General features: G+C 52.8%; 1 protein-coding gene across 1 annotated transcript in view; it reads right to left on the bottom strand.

The window, feature by feature from the left end:
- The window catches only part of STK35 (serine/threonine kinase 35), a 31,837-nt gene extending 28,027 nt beyond the window's left edge, over positions 1 to 3,810 (bottom strand). The window contains exon 1 of the mRNA XM_030532770.1: positions 3,249 to 3,810. Within this exon, the coding sequence (XP_030388630.1) occupies positions 3,249 to 3,756 (508 nt within the window). The 5' untranslated portion in view covers positions 3,757 to 3,810. The remainder of the gene's footprint in view (positions 1 to 3,248) is intronic.
- Between the last annotated feature and the right edge of the window lie 13,084 nt (positions 3,811 to 16,894).

The following is a 16,894-nucleotide window of genomic DNA, read 5'->3' as shown; positions in this document are numbered from 1 at the left end:
ACCAGAATCTTTCAGGGAAGAATATTGTCTTGGGGATCCTCTTTCCCCAATTTCCAGGGAAGGACTCCACTACAGGGACCGTACGAGGGCCCCGAGGGGAGCCCCCATGACCTTTCTGCCAGGTCTCCAGACTCAGATAAAGCTGGCTCTGCTTATTATAAATAAGGTGGGTCCCACTGGAGGAGGGGCAGGGCTCTCGCCCTCAGGGGTGGTACCCATGTGTAGGATTCTAATTATCTTTCAGAAAGTTCTCCCTGAGGAACATGCATAGTTGATTGCCTGTTGCTGGGTGTATGAGAAGGAATCCCTATGAGGGGTATGGGAGCCTCCCTCCTTTCTTGGGGGTGGGAGCATATAGTGGGACCCAGAGGTGTGGCTCAAGCAGAACAGGTCTTCCTTACAGCTGAGTGGGAATATATGGGCTATGGAAGGCCCCTGGCTGAAGTTGTATGTGGGGGAAGAGGTTGCGGGAGGGGGACCCTATACCAGATACAGGTAGAGCGATCTCTGCTTGCTGCTGTGCAAGGGGGTTTATGGAGGATCCCCCTGAGGACGTATAGGAGATAGCGGAGGGAGAGGGGGGAGAAGCAATACTTCTCAGGGATATCTCCACCAGGTGCAGGTAAAGTGGACAGCTTGCTACTGCATGGGTGGGTATTATGAAGGGTTCGGGGGGGTGTGTGTGTCTGAGGGAACTACAAGGGTGCCAGGACTGTGTACAGGTCCTGTGGGCAAGTCCCAGTAACTTTCAGGGAGGTCTCCACCAGGCTCAAGTTGAGTTACCTCTGCATGTTGCAGAGTGGGTGACTGGGAGTCACTGTGTGGGGTGTATAGGAGCTCCCAGGGCTTTAGGAGGTGCAGAGGTTGCTGTGGGGGTGTAGGGGGATCTGATAGGGCTGTGGGGGCATATGGGAGTTTCAGAGCTATAGGGTCACCATGTGGGTTGCTGTGGGGGCCCGGGTATCTTTTAGGGAGGTCTCCACCAGGCACAGGTAGAGCAGACTGTGGCTGTAGCTAAGAGGGCGTTATAGCGGGGGAGGGGGGTCGCTGAGTGGGGTTTGGGGGCTCCATGGTTGGGAGGAGTACCTTTCAGGGAGGTCTCCATCAGGCACAGGTAGAGGGGTTGTGGCTGTCACTGGGGGGGGGTGTTATACAGGGGGTTGCTGAGGGGTGTTTGGGGTCCCAGGGCTGGGGGGGGGCGAGGGGAGGGGTCTAATACCTTTCAGGGAGGTCTCCACCAGGCGTAAGTACAGCTGGTTGTAGCTGAGGTGAAGTTATATGGGGGGATTGTTGAGTGGGGTTTGGAGGTGTCTATAGGGGGGGCGGTATCTTTCAGGGAGGTCTCCACCAGGCACAGGTAGAGCAGGCTCTGGCTGTCGCAGAGGGGTTATACCGGGGGGTGTCGCTGAGAGGGTTTTTTTTAACCAAGAGTTAATTGGTTTGACACCTCTGCTGGATGACAGCTTGGCAGTAAATAAATCCATGGTTTTGGGGGAGGGGGGTACCTTTCAGAGAGGTCTCCATCAGGCACAGGTAGAGGGGGCTGTGGCTGTCACTGGGGGGGCGGGGGGGGGCGTGTTATACAGGAGATTGCTGACAGGTGTTTGGGATCCCAGGGCTCGGTACCTTTCAGGAAGGTCTCCACCAGCCGCAGGTACAGCTGGGGGGTGTACAGGGGGGTCCCAGGGGGTGTACGGGGGGGTCACTGAGGGGGGTTGGTACCTTTCAGGGAGGTCTCCACCAGCCGCAGGTACAGCTGGGGGGGATACAGGGCTGGGGGGTGTACAGGGGGGTCCCAGGAGGGTCCCAGGGGGTGTACGGGGGGTCGCTGAGGGGGGTCGGTACCTTTCAGGGAGGTCTCCACCAGCTGCAGGTACAGCTGGGGGGTGTGCAGGGGGGTCGCTGAGGGGGGTCCCCGGGGGGGTCGCTGAGGGGGGTCGGTACCTTTCAGGGAGGTCTCCACCAGCCGCAGGTACAGCTGGGGGGTGTACAGGGGGGTCCCAGGGGGTGTACGCGGGGTCGGTACCTTTCAGGGAGGTCTCCACCAGCCGCAGGTACAGCTGGGGGGTGTACGGGGGGGGTCCCAGGGGGTGTACGCGGGGTCGCTACCTTTCAGGGAGGTCTCCACCAGCCACAGGTACAGCTGGGGGGTATACAGGGGGGGTCCCAGGGGGTGTACGGGGGTTCCAGGGGGTGTACAGGGGTCGCTACCTTTCAGGGAGGTCTCCACCAGCCGCAGGTACAGCTGGGGGGGATACAGGGGGGTCGCTGAGGGGGGTCCCAGGGGGTGTACGGGGGGTCGCTGAGGGGGGTCGGTACCTTTCAGGGAGGTCTCCACCAGCCGCAGGTACAGCTGGGGGGTGTGCAGGGTGGGGTCCCAGGGGGTGTACGGGGGGGGTCACTGAGGGGGGTCGGTACCTTTCAGGGAGGTCTCCACCAGCCGCAGGTACAGCTGGGGGGTGTACAGGGGGGGGTCCCAGGGGGTGTACGGGGGGTCGCTGAGGGGGGTCGGTACCTTTCAGGGAGGTCTCCACCAAGCGCAGGTACAGCTGGGGGGTGTCCAGGGGGGGTCCCAGGGGGTGTACGGGGGGGGTCACAGGTTATACAGGGGGGTCGCTGAGGGGGGTCGGTACCTTTCAGGGAGGTCTCCACCAGCCGCAGGTACAGCTGGGGGGTGTACAGGGGGGGTCCCAGGGGGTGTACGGGGGGGGTCGCTGAGGGGGGGGTCACAGGTTATACAGGGGGGTCGCTGAGGGGGGTCGGTACCTTTCAGGGAGGTCTCCACCAGCCGCAGGTACAGCTGGGGGGTGTTCAGGGGGGTCCCAGAGGTGTACGGGGAGTCGCTGAGGGGGGTCGCTACCTTTCAGGGAGGTCTCCACCAGCCGCAGGTACAGCTTGGGGGTGTACAGGGGGGTCCCAGGGGGTGTACGGGGGGGGTCGCTGAGGGGGGTCGGTACCTTTCAGGGAGGTCTCCACCAGCCGCAGGTACAGCTGGGGGGTGTACAGGGGGGTCCCAGGGGTGTACGGGGGGTCGCTACCTTTCAGGGAGGTCTCCACCAGCCGCAGGTACAGCTGGGGGGTGTACAGGGGGGCCCCAGGGGGTGTACGGGGGGTCGCTGAGGGGGGTCGGTACCTTTCAGGGAGGTCTCCACCAGCCGCAGGTACAGCTGGGGGGTGTACAGGGGGGGTCCCAGGGGGTGTACGGGGGTCCCAGGGGGTGTACGGGGGTCACTGAGGGGGGTCGGTACCTTTCAGGGAGGTCTCCACCAGCCGCAGGTACAGCTGGCTCTGCTTGTTGCCGTGGCTCATGCGCTGGCCCAGCCCGTCGCGCTGCAGCACGCACTCCTCGAAGCGCACCACGTTGGGGTGGCGGCGCCGCAGACTGGTCAGGGCCCAGAACTCGGCCAGCGCCAGCTCCACGTTCTCGGGCGCGTCGCAGCGGATCCGCTTGACGGCCAGGCGGGCGCCGCTGCGGCCCGACACGGCCTCGTACACCACCCCGTAGGAGCCGCGCCCGATCTCCGCCACCAGGCTGTAGCGCGGCGCCCCGGCCCCGCCGCCCGCCGCCGGCTCCATGGGGCCCCTCAGCGCCGGGCCCCGCTCCTGCTCCGGCCGCCGCCTCCGCTCGGCCGCGGGCCTTTGTGTCCCTCTGCGGCCGCCGTCCGCCGCGGCCGTTTCCATGGCTGCTCCGCCGCGTGGGGCTCTGGCTGCTGCCGCCCGGGACCCCCACTCCTCATCCCGCCGCCCGGGGCGCATAGGCCGCCTCCGGGAACCGGAGCCTGCGAACGACACAAGCCCGACAGGCAGGGATTGAGACGGGGGGGCGTGGGACTAAGTCGGAGGACAGAAAAGCGCGCCCTGCCTGCCCCTTTAAGGGTTGAGCCAATAGCAGCTGCCGAGGCCGAACCATTCTGGGGGGAGAGAGAGGATAGAAAGAGGTCGCCCACCCCAAACGCCTCCAAGACAAACAGGAGCCGTAGGTTCCACGGGCAGCTAGACAGAAGCCAATTAAAAATCCTAGTGGGGCATTACTAGCCTTGCCAAACTTTACCATTGTCTCAGCTCCCAATCCATTGCCTGGGTCCCCCCCGTTTAGAATGGTTTGTTCCCCGAAGTGTAAACACTCCATCGCTGGCTTCCGGGAGTTGGGAGAGTCCATTATGTACCCAGGGGAGGGGGAGAGAGGAAGTGCTCATTTACCTGTCTCCCTGCCTGCCCGTGTAAAGCCCACGCGGCTGGGCCTCGGGCCGCTGCCGGGCACGGGGCGGAGGTGCTGCTGCGGGGCTCAGCGGGCGGGGCAGGGGGCGCTGAGAGGCCGCGGCTGCTGCTGCCGCGCTCCCCCCGGCCGCGGTGCTGTGGCCTGGGCGCTGCGCGCGGACAGTGAGGCGGCGGCGGCTGGGATAAGAGCCTGGGCGCAAGAGCCCCTTACGTAACCCTGACGTAACAGCGGCCGGCTCCGGCCTGGGGGAGGGGAGCCCTTGCGCCGCCCTCCTGCGCGGGGCGCGGCTGGCGGTAGCTACAGATCGGCGTGGGGTGCGCAGTGCTGGGGTGTGAATGGGGGAGGGGCGTGCAGTGCTGGGGAGTGAATGGGGGAGGGGTGCGCAGTGCTGGGGTGTGAATGGGGGAGGGGCGTGCAGTGCTGGGGTGTGAATGGGGGAGGGGTGCGCAGTGCTGGGGCGTGAATGGGGGAGGGGTGCGCAGTGATGGGATGTGAATGGGGGAGGAGTGCGCAGTGATGGGATGGGGGTGTGAATGGGGGAGGGGTGCGCAGTGCTGGGATGTGAATGGGGCAGGGGTGCGCAGTGCTGGGGTGTGAATGGGGGAGGGGTGCGCAGTGCTGGGGCGTGAATGGGGGAGGGGTGCGCAGTGATGGGATGTGAATGGGGGAGGAGTGCGCAGTGATGGGATGGGGGTGTGAATGGGGGAGGGGTGCGCAGTGATGGGATGTGAATGGGGGAGGGGTGCGCAGTGCTAGGATGTGAATGGGGGAGGGGTGCACAGTGATGGGATGGGGGTGTGAATGGGGGAGGGGTGCGCAATGCTGGGATGTGAATGGGGAAGGGGGGTGCAGTGATGGGATGGGGGTGTGAATGGGGGAGGGGTGCGCAGTGATGGGATGTGAATGGGGGAGGGGTGCGCAGTGATGGGATGGGGTGTGAATGGGGGAGGGGTGCGCAGTGATGGGATGTGAATGGGGGAGGAGTGCGCAGTGATGGGATGGGGGTGTGAATGGGGGAGGGGTGCGCAGTGCTGGGATGTGAATGGGGGAGGGGTGTGCAGTGCTGGGGCGTGAATGGGGGAGGGGTGCGCAGTGATGGGATGTGAATGGGGGAGGAGTGCGCAGTGATGGGATGGGGGTGTGAATGGGGGAGGGGTGCGCAGTGATGGGATGTGAATGGGGGAGGGGTGCGCAGTGCTGGGATGTGAATGGGGGAGGGGTGCGCAGTGCTAGGATGTGAATGGGGGAGGGGTGCACAGTGATGGGATGGGGGTGTGAATGGGGGAGGGGTGCGCAATGCTGGGATGTGAATGGGGAAGGGGGGTGCAGTGATGGGATGGGGGTGTGAATGGGGGAGGGGTGCGCAGTGATGGGATGTGAATGGGGGAGGGGTGCGCAGTGATGGGATGGGGTGTGAATGGGGGAGGGGTGCGCAGTGATGGGATGTGAGTGGGGGAGGAGTGCGCAGTGATGGGATGGGGGTGTGAATGGGGGAGGGGTGCGCAGTGCTGGGATGTGAATGGGGGAGGGGTGTGCAGTGATGGGATAGGGGTGTGAATGGGGGAGGGGTGCGCAGTGTTAGGATGTGAATGGGGGAGGGGTGCGCAGTGATGGGATGGGGGTGTGAATGGGGGAGGGGTGCGCAGTGTTAGGATGTGAATGGGGGAGGGGTGCGCAGTGATGGGATGGGGGTGTGAATGGGGGAGGGGTGCGCAGTGTCCTGCCATGAGGGCAGGGGACTGGACTCGATGACCTCTCGAGGTCCCTTCCAGTCCTGGAGTCTATGAGTCAGTGCTAGGGGGGGAGTGAATGGGGGCAGGGTGTGCAGTGCTAGGATGTGAATGGGGGAGGGGTGTGCAGCGATGAGATGGGGGTGTGAATGGGGGAGGGGTGTGCAGCATCGGGATGGGGTGAATAGAGAGGGCTGGGCAGTGGTGGGATGGGGTGAATGGGGAGGGATGGGTAGTAGGGGGTGCAGTGTCAGAATGGGGGTGTGAATGGGGAGGAGTGTGCAGTATCGGGATGCGGGTGTGAATGGAGTATGGGTGGGCAGTGTTGGGATGGGGGTGAAGGAGGGGTGTTAAAGGGAGGGCTGGGTAGTGGGGGCTGTAAATGGGGCTGGGCAGTGGTGGGATGGGTTGAATGCGGAAGGATGGGTAGTAGGGGGTGCAGTGTCAGAATGGGGGTGTGAATGGGGAGGAGTGTGCAGTATTGGGATGGGAGTCTGAATGGGGTACAGGTGGGCAGTGCTGGGATGGGGGGTGAGGGGTGTTAAAGGGAGGGCTGGGTAGTGCAGTATTTGAATTTGTTTAGCTACACCTTCTCAAAATCCTCCTTAGGGTGCACTAGTCTGAATAGCTTTGTCTCGTCAACAGCTTCCTCGAAGCATTAATAAATAGTTGTGGACACAACACCACTTCCAGGGATATCTCACTGAGAGCCTCTCAGTCTACACTGAGGGGAAGCTGTTGGTTAGATGATGAACTGCGGAGGTCACATTTTGGTTTTGATTTTGTAATCCCCAAAGCCAGAGGTGGTTCAGATCAAATCCAATTTTATCTAAATCATCACAGGTTTTTTTAAAAGAGGATGGTAGAGTCTGGCTGAAAAAAATCAGTTTTGGTTCATCTCTATTATTTGTATTTATGCAATGCCATAAATGCACGTGGTTCTTTATCAAACAGTGAAAGACTGTGAGGCTGAACTCTTTAAGGACACAGGCTTTGGAGGCATAACTCGCACTCATTCTAATGGGAACTGTGTCTAAACCCCTAGATGGCTTTGAAAATCTCATCTTGGGACCATGCCTTGAAATGCTTGTGGCTTAAAGGTAAGAACAGGAGGAGAGGACAGACACAGAAGCTGGGAAGACAAAGATGATAGAAGTGCAGATGAGTGATGTGTGGATTTTGAGGTCTACATGGTGGTTCATTTTTTGACAAGTATTTTTCATCCACACCAGGAATTAGCCTCTGAGACTGGTGGTATCAAACATTTCATAAAGCCTGCAGACACTGGGCCAAATCCTGCTGTAACTCCATTGAAATATATGGGGGATTTTAAAATCTGCAGCAGTTTTGGCTCTTAGATGTATACTGGAGCATAGATATTGTAGCACTAGACTGACTCATTGGAATCACTAATTTTTACTACTATATACCGTAGTCTGTTTCTAGAAGCTGAGCGAGAAAATTTCTGGGCTATCAGATAAACTTCTAAATGTGTTTGCCCCGCGATGCATTGCTACAGCAGTTCCCAACGCCCAACAAATGCAGTTTGCAAAGGCCTGCATTGTCCCAGTGAATCCTGATTGTAGTTTAGTGACACCTTATCAGCCATTTGAATGTGTGCTGCTGCAAAGTCTGTCCCATAACTAACTTTATCCAATCACCTGCTAATTTCAAATGCCATAGTTTCATCTGACAAAGTTAAACAAATGTCTGCTCCCTATGGCCAGCTTGTCAGGATTTAATAACCTTTTTTCAAATAGAAAATTCCTTGCGAACATCACTGATCATGAATCTGAAGCTTTAATTCTGTCCAGTGTTATTTCTCTCAACTTTGGAACAGCTCATTCTGGTGCTTTGGGTTTCCAGGCTTGCGATAAAGAGAGATTTGTTGCTAGGGCTTCTTAAAGCAAAATAAACTGTTGGAGATGGCTGCTCCTTGCCAGCAATACAGGATTTAAAGCAGCACCCATCCCTGTTACACCTTGCATCACAGGGCATGGCATGGGGTCAGTGATCTGCCTGAATCAGTCGAGTTCATAATATTAAGATTAAGCAGTGAAACCCAAGAGTTAATTGATTTGACACCTCTGTTGGATGATAGCTTGGCAGTAAATAAATCCAGTACTTAATACACTTGGAGGCACAGCGGAGGTTCAAGAGCTCTGACAGCTATTTGGGTTATATTAAAAAAACAAACCCAAAGATAATTACTAAAGAGTCAAAGAAACATCTGTGAGTCTCCATCTGTAATTACTTCCAAGTCTGTATTCATCCTTGCAAAGCTCTCCTTGATATAAAGAACATTGAGACTCTCAGGGTGACTCAGTGCATAAGGGGTTGGGTCTCCTGTACTTGTTAACCCTCTGCTCCCAGTTACTGGCCATGTGATTATGGCAAACTTCCCGAATTTCAATCCCTCCAAGTCACTTTTAGCCTGGGGCGGTGGTGACAAACCTGGAATCTGTCCTGGCACCGTTCTTACTAGTGGGGCTGAACTTAACTGGGACTGAAGCAGTCAAACTGCATTTCCTTAATGCCTCTTGTGAGGGTCTCAGAGTGTTTGACAAGCATCCATACAACTTGTCTACATGACAGGGGTGCGGGTAAGCATCAAGGGCCCAATTCTGTAACCACTTCGCATAGTACTTCCTACTGTGAACAATCTCACTGAAGTCAGCACAGCTGCTCGTGTGAATAAGGGCTTCAGGATTTGGGTAACTAGAAAAATTAAGGGCAAGACTTTAAAAATATAGGTGTGCAGAATGCACCCCTTGGGGCCCATCAGAGGTGCTGCGGGCCGTCTGTTTCCATTGCGGGAGGTGAAAGGCAGCAGGATGAGGCTCTAACTTGGCCCGCTTTGTTGCTCTCAATGTTGCTTCCTCACTCCAGATCAACCTAAGTATAAAGAGGTCGTTGGGGGGAAATCAAACAATTATTTTTCATAAAGTGTTGCAAACAGATATTTGCAATTTCTTTTGGGACCGTTACATAACCTCAACTATAACCCTTTCCAGGACTTTTTATATATGCACGATTGGCAGTTTTGGCACCAAAAATTACAGCTTGGCATAACTTCTGATAGATTCTTTGGAACTGAAATTTATTAATTTAAAAATTGTGGGGTTTGCCCCCCAAATTCAAAGTATTTCAAGTGACTACTAGGTGATTTTTAGCTCCTAAGTGATGATAATTGAGCGGGAAAACATATTCCATAGGCGGCTTTTGCAAAACTGGATCGACATTGTGAGGCTGGAAAAAATGTGAAATATAATGGGACTGATCCAAAGCTCATCAGTCAAAGTCAGTGTGTCTTTCCATTGACTTCAGTGGGCTTCAGTGGGTCAAGCCCATTTCTGAGAGTCCAAAGTCCGTTGTGAGTATCGCAGCACCCACAGTAGCTATCACTGTGAAGTGTATCTCTAGCTGACTGAAAGCTGCCACCTGCTGTGCAACCTCTCCCTGGGAGATCCAGGCCATGTCTTCCAGAAAAGCTTGTGCCAATTCCCCTCTGGGGGAGGTGGGAGATTGGCGGATCATGGCACACCTCCCCTCTCTTAAGCAAAGTCAAAAGTCAGTGCAAGGTCCCCTCCACCCATTCACTTTCTGGGATGCCGGTGGCCCTGCCAAACCCAGAGCACATCACTCAGGGCAGCCAGCATGCCAATGAGCTGTTGGGAAGAGGTGGTTTTGTGTTCAAATGGGTGAATAAAATTAACCTTTGGTTCATTCCCAAGCTGCTCTAGGTGGTTGGTGAAGGCATGGGAGGGCCTACAGGGTCCCAAGGTGCTGCCTCCCCTAGTTTCCAGCTGCTTTTATAGCAGTCTGTTTGTTGGTGTAAAGATGGCTAAAAATGCACAAACACTCTGAAGGGGTGGTGAGGCTGAAAGAGGACAATGTAGATGGGCGCTGGGGCAGGGGCCATTCCAAGTGGAGCATTTCTTTCAGTGGATGTCAGTTTAGCCTTTAAAGAAGGGCAGAGATGGCAGCACATTTCAATACTGAAGAGAGAATCAAAAGTGGAGTGGATCCCGAGGGTTACAGTCATGGGGGTCGAGGCGAAGTAGTGATGTTTGGCAAGGGGAAAGGCAGAAGTGAGGGGCTGCAGACCAAACTCCTAGTGGAGAAAGTCTCCTAAGAGTGGGATTTCCTTTTGCACTTCAGCAGAGTGTCCAAGGTGACCCAGGGGGATTTATACCCATGCTCCGTATGCAGCTGATTCAGGCAGCATGGAACACAATCCTCCCTCCAGGTACACACGTGGACCATAGAAATGTACATTTATGGGCTCGGCAGATTGCCAAAAGGGAGGCGTGTTCCTGTGCCTGTTTTGTCAGAGCTCCCTTTCTGATATGTGCAACTGGCAGGCCAGTGCTTGTATGCAAAGCCGTCCCTCAGTCAGCCACTTAACCTAGGATGCTTTAGTAATAACTGCTTATAATTATCGCTGATACGTTGTCCTTCTCTCTTATTTTCTGTCCCTGCATTGCTTTCCATGAAGCCTGCTAGCACATTGTCCCTTAGATCCCTTTCTGCAAGTTTGCAAATCCTACCACAAAAACATTTCTTATTAAATAAGAAAAAAGAAAAGCTGCTTTCCCTGCTTTTTTCTTTCCTCTTTCTTTTTTCTCCCCTCGTGATGCTGAAGGCCTTTAAAAATGGCATGTAAAGCTGGAGGCGATGACCGTAAAAGCGAGTTTTAGCATTATTATTATGTTGGCGCTCCTCTTTTTTTAGTTGTTGAACTGATCCCCTCCTGAATAGGATCTGGGACAAGGATGCTCTGTCTGAAGCAGCATTAGAGAGCTCCCCTACAAATGGAGTGTGGCCCTCGCCGCCTGGTGCAAAACAACACTGGTGATCAATACATTGGGAAAACCAGGTCCCCTTGGAAGATGGTACCTTTGTGAGTGTTGTGTTAACCGATGGATTTCAGTTTGTGCAAGGCGAAGTACAGAATGGCTGGTGATGGCGGGGGCTGGGATGGGAGATTTGTTTCTTAGGCTTTCTGACGTGAACTTGAAGTGGGAAGATGCATTTGATCTTTACATGCTGCTCCTGGTTGAAAAGTCACTGCCTTAGAATCTTCAGTCCTCCTCTTGCTGCTGGACTGAGTTTAATTTGCCTGCACAGTTCATACAAATGCATCTAATTAGCCACTTGCATGCACAGTTATTTCACTTGTGTGCACAATTATAGTAATTGTGAATTTAAATTAAGCATATGTTTCCATGCATATTTTGCATGCCTAGCTTTTTTTCCTTATAAGATCTAGCCAGTAATGTCCATACAGAGCAGGTAGGAGCTCTGTTTTTACAGTGTCACCCTGAAGACCCCTACACCGCAAACTGCATCATTCTCAATTTATCTGCTGCACCTTGGAAGGACAAAGGTTTGTGTAGATCCAGCCAAGATTTTAACCTGTGGTTTCAGGGATTTGGTACCTAACTCATTAAGAAATCCCACCTCTAAGCAGTGAAGCCTTAAAAGCAAAAATTATTCCATTTTCATATTATGGGCCTAATCATGCCTCATGGTGAATCCTTGTGTCTGCAAAACTCCTGCTGGCTTCAGTGAAAGCTTGTCTATGTTAGAGAAGTTTACCATGCTAAGAGATCCTCTGTTACAATGTCACTGTCACCTTGCCTTCCCTCGAACGGCCAGCCACACAAGGAATTGCTGTGTCTCTCACATGGCTGAGATGCTGGGGGTTGAATTCTGCACTGTCAAACATCTTGCTTCTCACTCCGCGTGGCTGAGCATAAATTATGTTATGTTTTGAAAGCCCGCATGCTCGTTACCCAGCTCCCTCTTCAGAAAATAGCAGGACAGGCTCCAAATGCTGCCGTGACACTAGAGCGTGGTTCAATGGCTGTGACCATTACGGCAGACTATGATAGCTTTTTTAGAAGGGGCTAGGGAAGGAACAGCGAAGGGGAGCTGATGGGCCTGCAGAGAACCTGTGGACCACACTTCAAGTGTTTTGTGTTTCATTATAACCCACTTCTTCACTCAAGTCTCCATATATGGGAAGGTGAAGGTTAAACAAAGAGACCTTTAATTCCTTTTCAAGTGGAAGTGTTAGTAGGGGAAACATGCTACCTTAAATCTCTTGATACTTGCCTGCAGGCTGGGTTTGCCTTGGCTGTTGGTGAGGATGGGGCTTTGCAGAGCTAGCTGTGTTTGTTGGTGCCAGTGCAGCCTTGTAACAAATGACACGAATGTCTGCCCCTCCTGCCAACCGGAGGGCAGTTTATCAGGGCAGGGGATGCTCATTACAAGGTTGGAAGGGCTTGCTGGTGCAGTCGGCAGCTTTTTCACTAGTTAATTTTGTATGAAGGAGTGGGCTAATAGATGGAGATTGCAGTTTGGTGTCAGATCACTTGGCACATGCTGTGATGGAAGATCTGATTAAGCGCAGATTCGGCAGAAGTTACAAAGTGAGAGTAGGTGGCTGCCGAGATCATCTTTTTTAAACTCAATTCCCTTCTAACTAAAGTCACTTTGTCTCCTGCTACTGACTGAGAGGGGCCATTAACACAACTAACAGCTCTTGTGGTAATGCCTTGTTAGCAAGGGTAGAGTTCTGAGTTCAGGGCAGCAGAGGCCAGCATGTTTGCTTTTAAGAGGCTCACAGTATTCAGTGACATGTCAGGCATAATGGAAGTTATGTGATTCTTTTGTTTATTCGGGCTCATCGTTTCATAACGGCATGACGTAGCTGCTAGTGTTTGATTGCACAAGCAAATTATGTACTTTTGTGTGCACAAGAATTATGTATGCAAATGGCTAATTAGTACGAATAGACACACTCATTGTCTTTGAACATTTATGGTGGGTTTTCTGAAGAACTGTGTTGTGTTTTTTTTCCACCCAGATGCAGGAATCAGTTGAAGATGCACTTTGAATTTACAGCTGACTGGGCTGTTTTCTTGTGATGTTCACAGTGTCCCCACCCTGCACCATCCCCTCTTCCCTCTCCTTAAGGAACACTGCCATTTCCCTACCTATGTGAGGCTCTGTGGGTAGCCTATGGGACTACAAACCAGGGAATTGCCTCTGCTACTGCTGTGATGCTGAACACCCTCAGCTCTTATTGCCTATGCTGTGTGGAGGGCGTTTGACATATTGCAAGATTAGGCCCTTATTCAGTATCCCTAGCTGTAAAAGGAGATTATACTCTTACACAGTGATGAGCTGGTAGTACTGGAGAGACACACTTCACATCTCCCTGTGGCCCTTGAAACATAAAAGGTGTTTCTCTTGGAGAAGTATCCGTTAAGAAGAGGTAAGGATTAGATGCCTGTAACAAGGAGAACTTATGAGAAATGTAACACATTTCTGCCAGCTGTTCATGGTTCTTCCAGGATTTGCTTTGGTTTTCCAATAAATTAATCAAGACATTTTGAGCAAACACTTCTCAGTCCCATCTCCACACAGGGGGCTGGCCTAGATGACCTCTTGAGGTCCCTTCCAGCCCTACAGATCTATAAGTCAATGGATAGCATTGCAACTGGCAGTAATGGGTGGCTTGGCTGGCTGTGCCTGTGTGGGCTGAAAGTAGTTTGGCCTGGAGGGCGAGCTATCCCATTGGTCTCTGCAAATCAGGGTAAAGGCATGGCGATGGGGTGATGTGGGAAAGCGTGCCTTCCACTGCATCTGGTCTGTGGATAAGCAGAGGGCTATGTGCCAGATTCATCCTGTTCTATGAAGACCGTGGACTTGCACCAGGGTTTAAATTGGCCCTTCTCTAGGGCCATCAATCTGGCGCCTTTCCCCAGCACTGACTTCAAGTAGAAAGGAGATCAAGGCTGCTATTCTCATCAAGAACATTAAAAGCACTTTTAGCTTTGGCTTCTTTTAGCTGGGTGAATCCTTGCAGTTCCATGCAGTTATGGTAACTAAGGAACTGGTCACTTTTGAGCCTCTTGTGAGGCATTCACTTCCATCATTAGCGACAGCCGCTCATTCTCTCCCACGTCACTTCATCTCAGGCAGCGGCATTCGAGTTCCGCTGAATGGCGTTCTTAATGATGGCACCAAGCAAGGTGTCACGAAGAGCCTCAATTCCCAAGGCTGAAATGAATCAGAATATATTCATAAATAGATGCAGATACAGCAGCATATATAATAGCTTCATGGTGTCAGGGCAGGAGGCTGACAGTTTGACTCATCCCAGGGTCTAACCCCTTTGTGCCATTGTTTCTTTAGGAATCCTTCATCTTGCGCATGAGAGGAATAAGCCACGTCATCGGAGACAGGCTATTTTAGCAGTTGCTTCTCAATCTTACAGCTCCACCTATGAAAGCTGCCCAGTTTTCTGGCTGGATTCCTCATGGTGGTCTGAACCAATTCCCATCAAAGTAAACAGGAGTCTTTCTACTGACTTCAGTGGGCTCTGGGTTAGGTTCTTGGGTGGCAAGAGAGATGCAGCCCATTCCTTCAGTTGGTTAGCTACCAAAAGCAGAGATGGCTATATATGTTGGAAAGACCTTGGGCTCAGATCCTCAAACGTATTTAGGTGCCTAGCTCCCATTGATTTCAATGAGAAATATGTACCTAAATACCTTTGAGGATCTGGGCCTGGGGACTGTATTGATTTGGCTACAGGACAACTACCACATGGACAGCAAGAAGGCAAGTGGATACCAACCCATAAACATACGTTAGCCATGACCTGGAGAGGAGAGATGCTAGTTGTCTCCATTGGTTTATTAAGTCTCGGTCCTCTCTGCAGGACATGGTGATGCGGGTGCCAGTTTTTAGCTGTCTTTGTGAGGCAGGTGCCTGTCCATCAGCACTGGATTGAGACCCCCAATCTCACTGCATGTGGGCCACCAAACAGCTGTCAAATGATGACAGATTTCCATCACTGCCAACGACCTAGAAAGGCTCCATGTCCCTCTGTCAATCCCCTGAACTACCTGTTCTCCCAGGAATGAAACGTGTGTTCTGCTGATGCTTAGCTCAGTACTCACCAGATTGGAGTTACCTGTCTTGTCACCAGATGAGCCCCGTCCAGTGATGAGCAATGGCTTTGGGCAGTATGTTGAGAAGGGACCCCGACAATGGACATTGCTGCCCTCTAATAATCGAGCACCTTCTCCTCACCTTCTTGGGAAAATAATACACTGTGTGCATAGCCTTATGTCACATCTGTGCTGCAATGCCAGTGGGTAGGCAGTCAGTGTTGGGTAGTACCAAAGGGGGCCGGCTAAGGAAGCCGGTGCTTGGGGCAGCCAATGGAAAGGGGTGGCACATCCGGGTCCTTGGTGGTGGGTCCCTCCGTCCCTCTCTTCCTCTTTGAGCTGCTGCCAAAGTGCTGCCGAAGAGGAAGAGAGGAAATGAAGGTCCCGCCACCGAATTGCCGCAGAAGAATGAAGCGGCGCCATTGAGCTGCCACCAATGGGCTTTATATATGTAATTTTTTTTCGCGTTGCCACTTGGGGTGGCAAAAAAGCTGGATTCGGTGTTGGTACCAAATGCCTTCATTTCACTGTGACCTTGCCCTCCATTCCCTCTTATGGGTTTTCTCCACCTGTTGCCTCTCGTCACATGCTGAAATTGCAAGCTCCTTGTGGGCAGGGACTGACTTTATTCTGCCTGGCACAATGAGTGCTGAACCTGGTTGTGGCCATCTGGTACTACCGCAATAAAAACAGATGGGACAGTAATTCATCTGAGGATCTCAAAGCACTTTGCAAATGTCAGTGCAGCTGACCTGTAAGTTAGTAGTTGGGCCCTTTCCTGCTGCCCCAAACTGGTGGTTGTGAAGGTAAGATTTGTGCACCTCTGACTCTCTGCCGTCGCTGATGTGGTGAATTAAGGGGTGCCTCCCTGTAGAGCATTGGGAATCACTGCAGCTGAATCCCAGGGAGTAAGGTTCTCTTGAAGTGAGTTGGCCTCACGCTCAGATGTTTTCACATCATTGGATTTTATTCTAGTTTGTAAACAACAAACAATCGTTTCTAAATGGCCAGTGCAGTGAGGCTTCTGGGCTGAGCTGAGTGGAATCCTGAAACCTTCCGTTCATGGCAACAAGGGATGCTGCTGCAAATGGATATTTGGTCCAGGTCCCTGTACTAAGAAGACTGCCAGGGACTTCCCTTGGTACCCTATCCTATCCTTTACCTCTGTCCCCCTTCTTCCTCCACTCACTGACAAAATCCGGCTTCACACCTAGCATAGACCTAGTAGGGCAGCAGGTTGCATCTGCTCAGGGAGAATGAGGGGTGAACAAGCTACTTAGCACAGGCCTTTTCTGGGAAAAGTGTACAATGTAATAAGATTGAAACCAACAGAATAATTTAGAAATTGCTTTTAAAACCAGAGCGCTATCTCCTTTCTGCTCAACAATGCAACAGAATTTTATTGCAGCCATATAGCAATTAATAGAGAATTTATATCCCTGCTATCGAATTACCTCAGACCTCAGTAGGAAAGTTCTCCTTTTCTATTCAATCCCATAAGCTCAGGCCAGGGGGACTTCTGAAGAGTTGTGGTTGCCTGCTGTTAACTTGTAGCTCTTACAATTATCAGATAAGCAGACTTGAATTAACAGTTGTAGCAGCAGTGTTTAACCAGTGATTTCTTTGTCTAAAGCTTCTATTCAGGTTGGGTAACTTTTTGTGACTTCGGGCACGGTATGGCTGGGAGGTTCACAGCCCAAGCTCAGTGTGACCCAAAGGACGCTGATGGCCACTGCAGTGGGGAAGGTGGAGGTACCACTAAAGATGCTTGATGTCTCCAATCTCCCAGAGACATTAGAGAAGCCTCAGCATGCAGCTCCCCCTGCTGGCTCCATCCCCATTCTACAATGCAGTGATTTTTTCTTATTTGGATCTGTATTTAGTTTTTACTGTGGGCCAATTAACCCTTGCACCCGGGTTGGCCAAGGGGTTCACAGAATACTAAGAACTGCCCTGACCATGTAGTTACTGCGTATTTA

Source organism: Gopherus evgoodei, chromosome 14, assembly GCF_007399415.2.
Source record: "Gopherus evgoodei ecotype Sinaloan lineage chromosome 14, rGopEvg1_v1.p, whole genome shotgun sequence".
In the NCBI taxonomy this organism is placed as follows: domain Eukaryota; kingdom Metazoa; phylum Chordata; order Testudines; family Testudinidae; genus Gopherus; species Gopherus evgoodei.
Note: the sequence above shows the minus strand (reverse complement) of the source record. Positions and strands in the feature narration are given on the sequence as shown.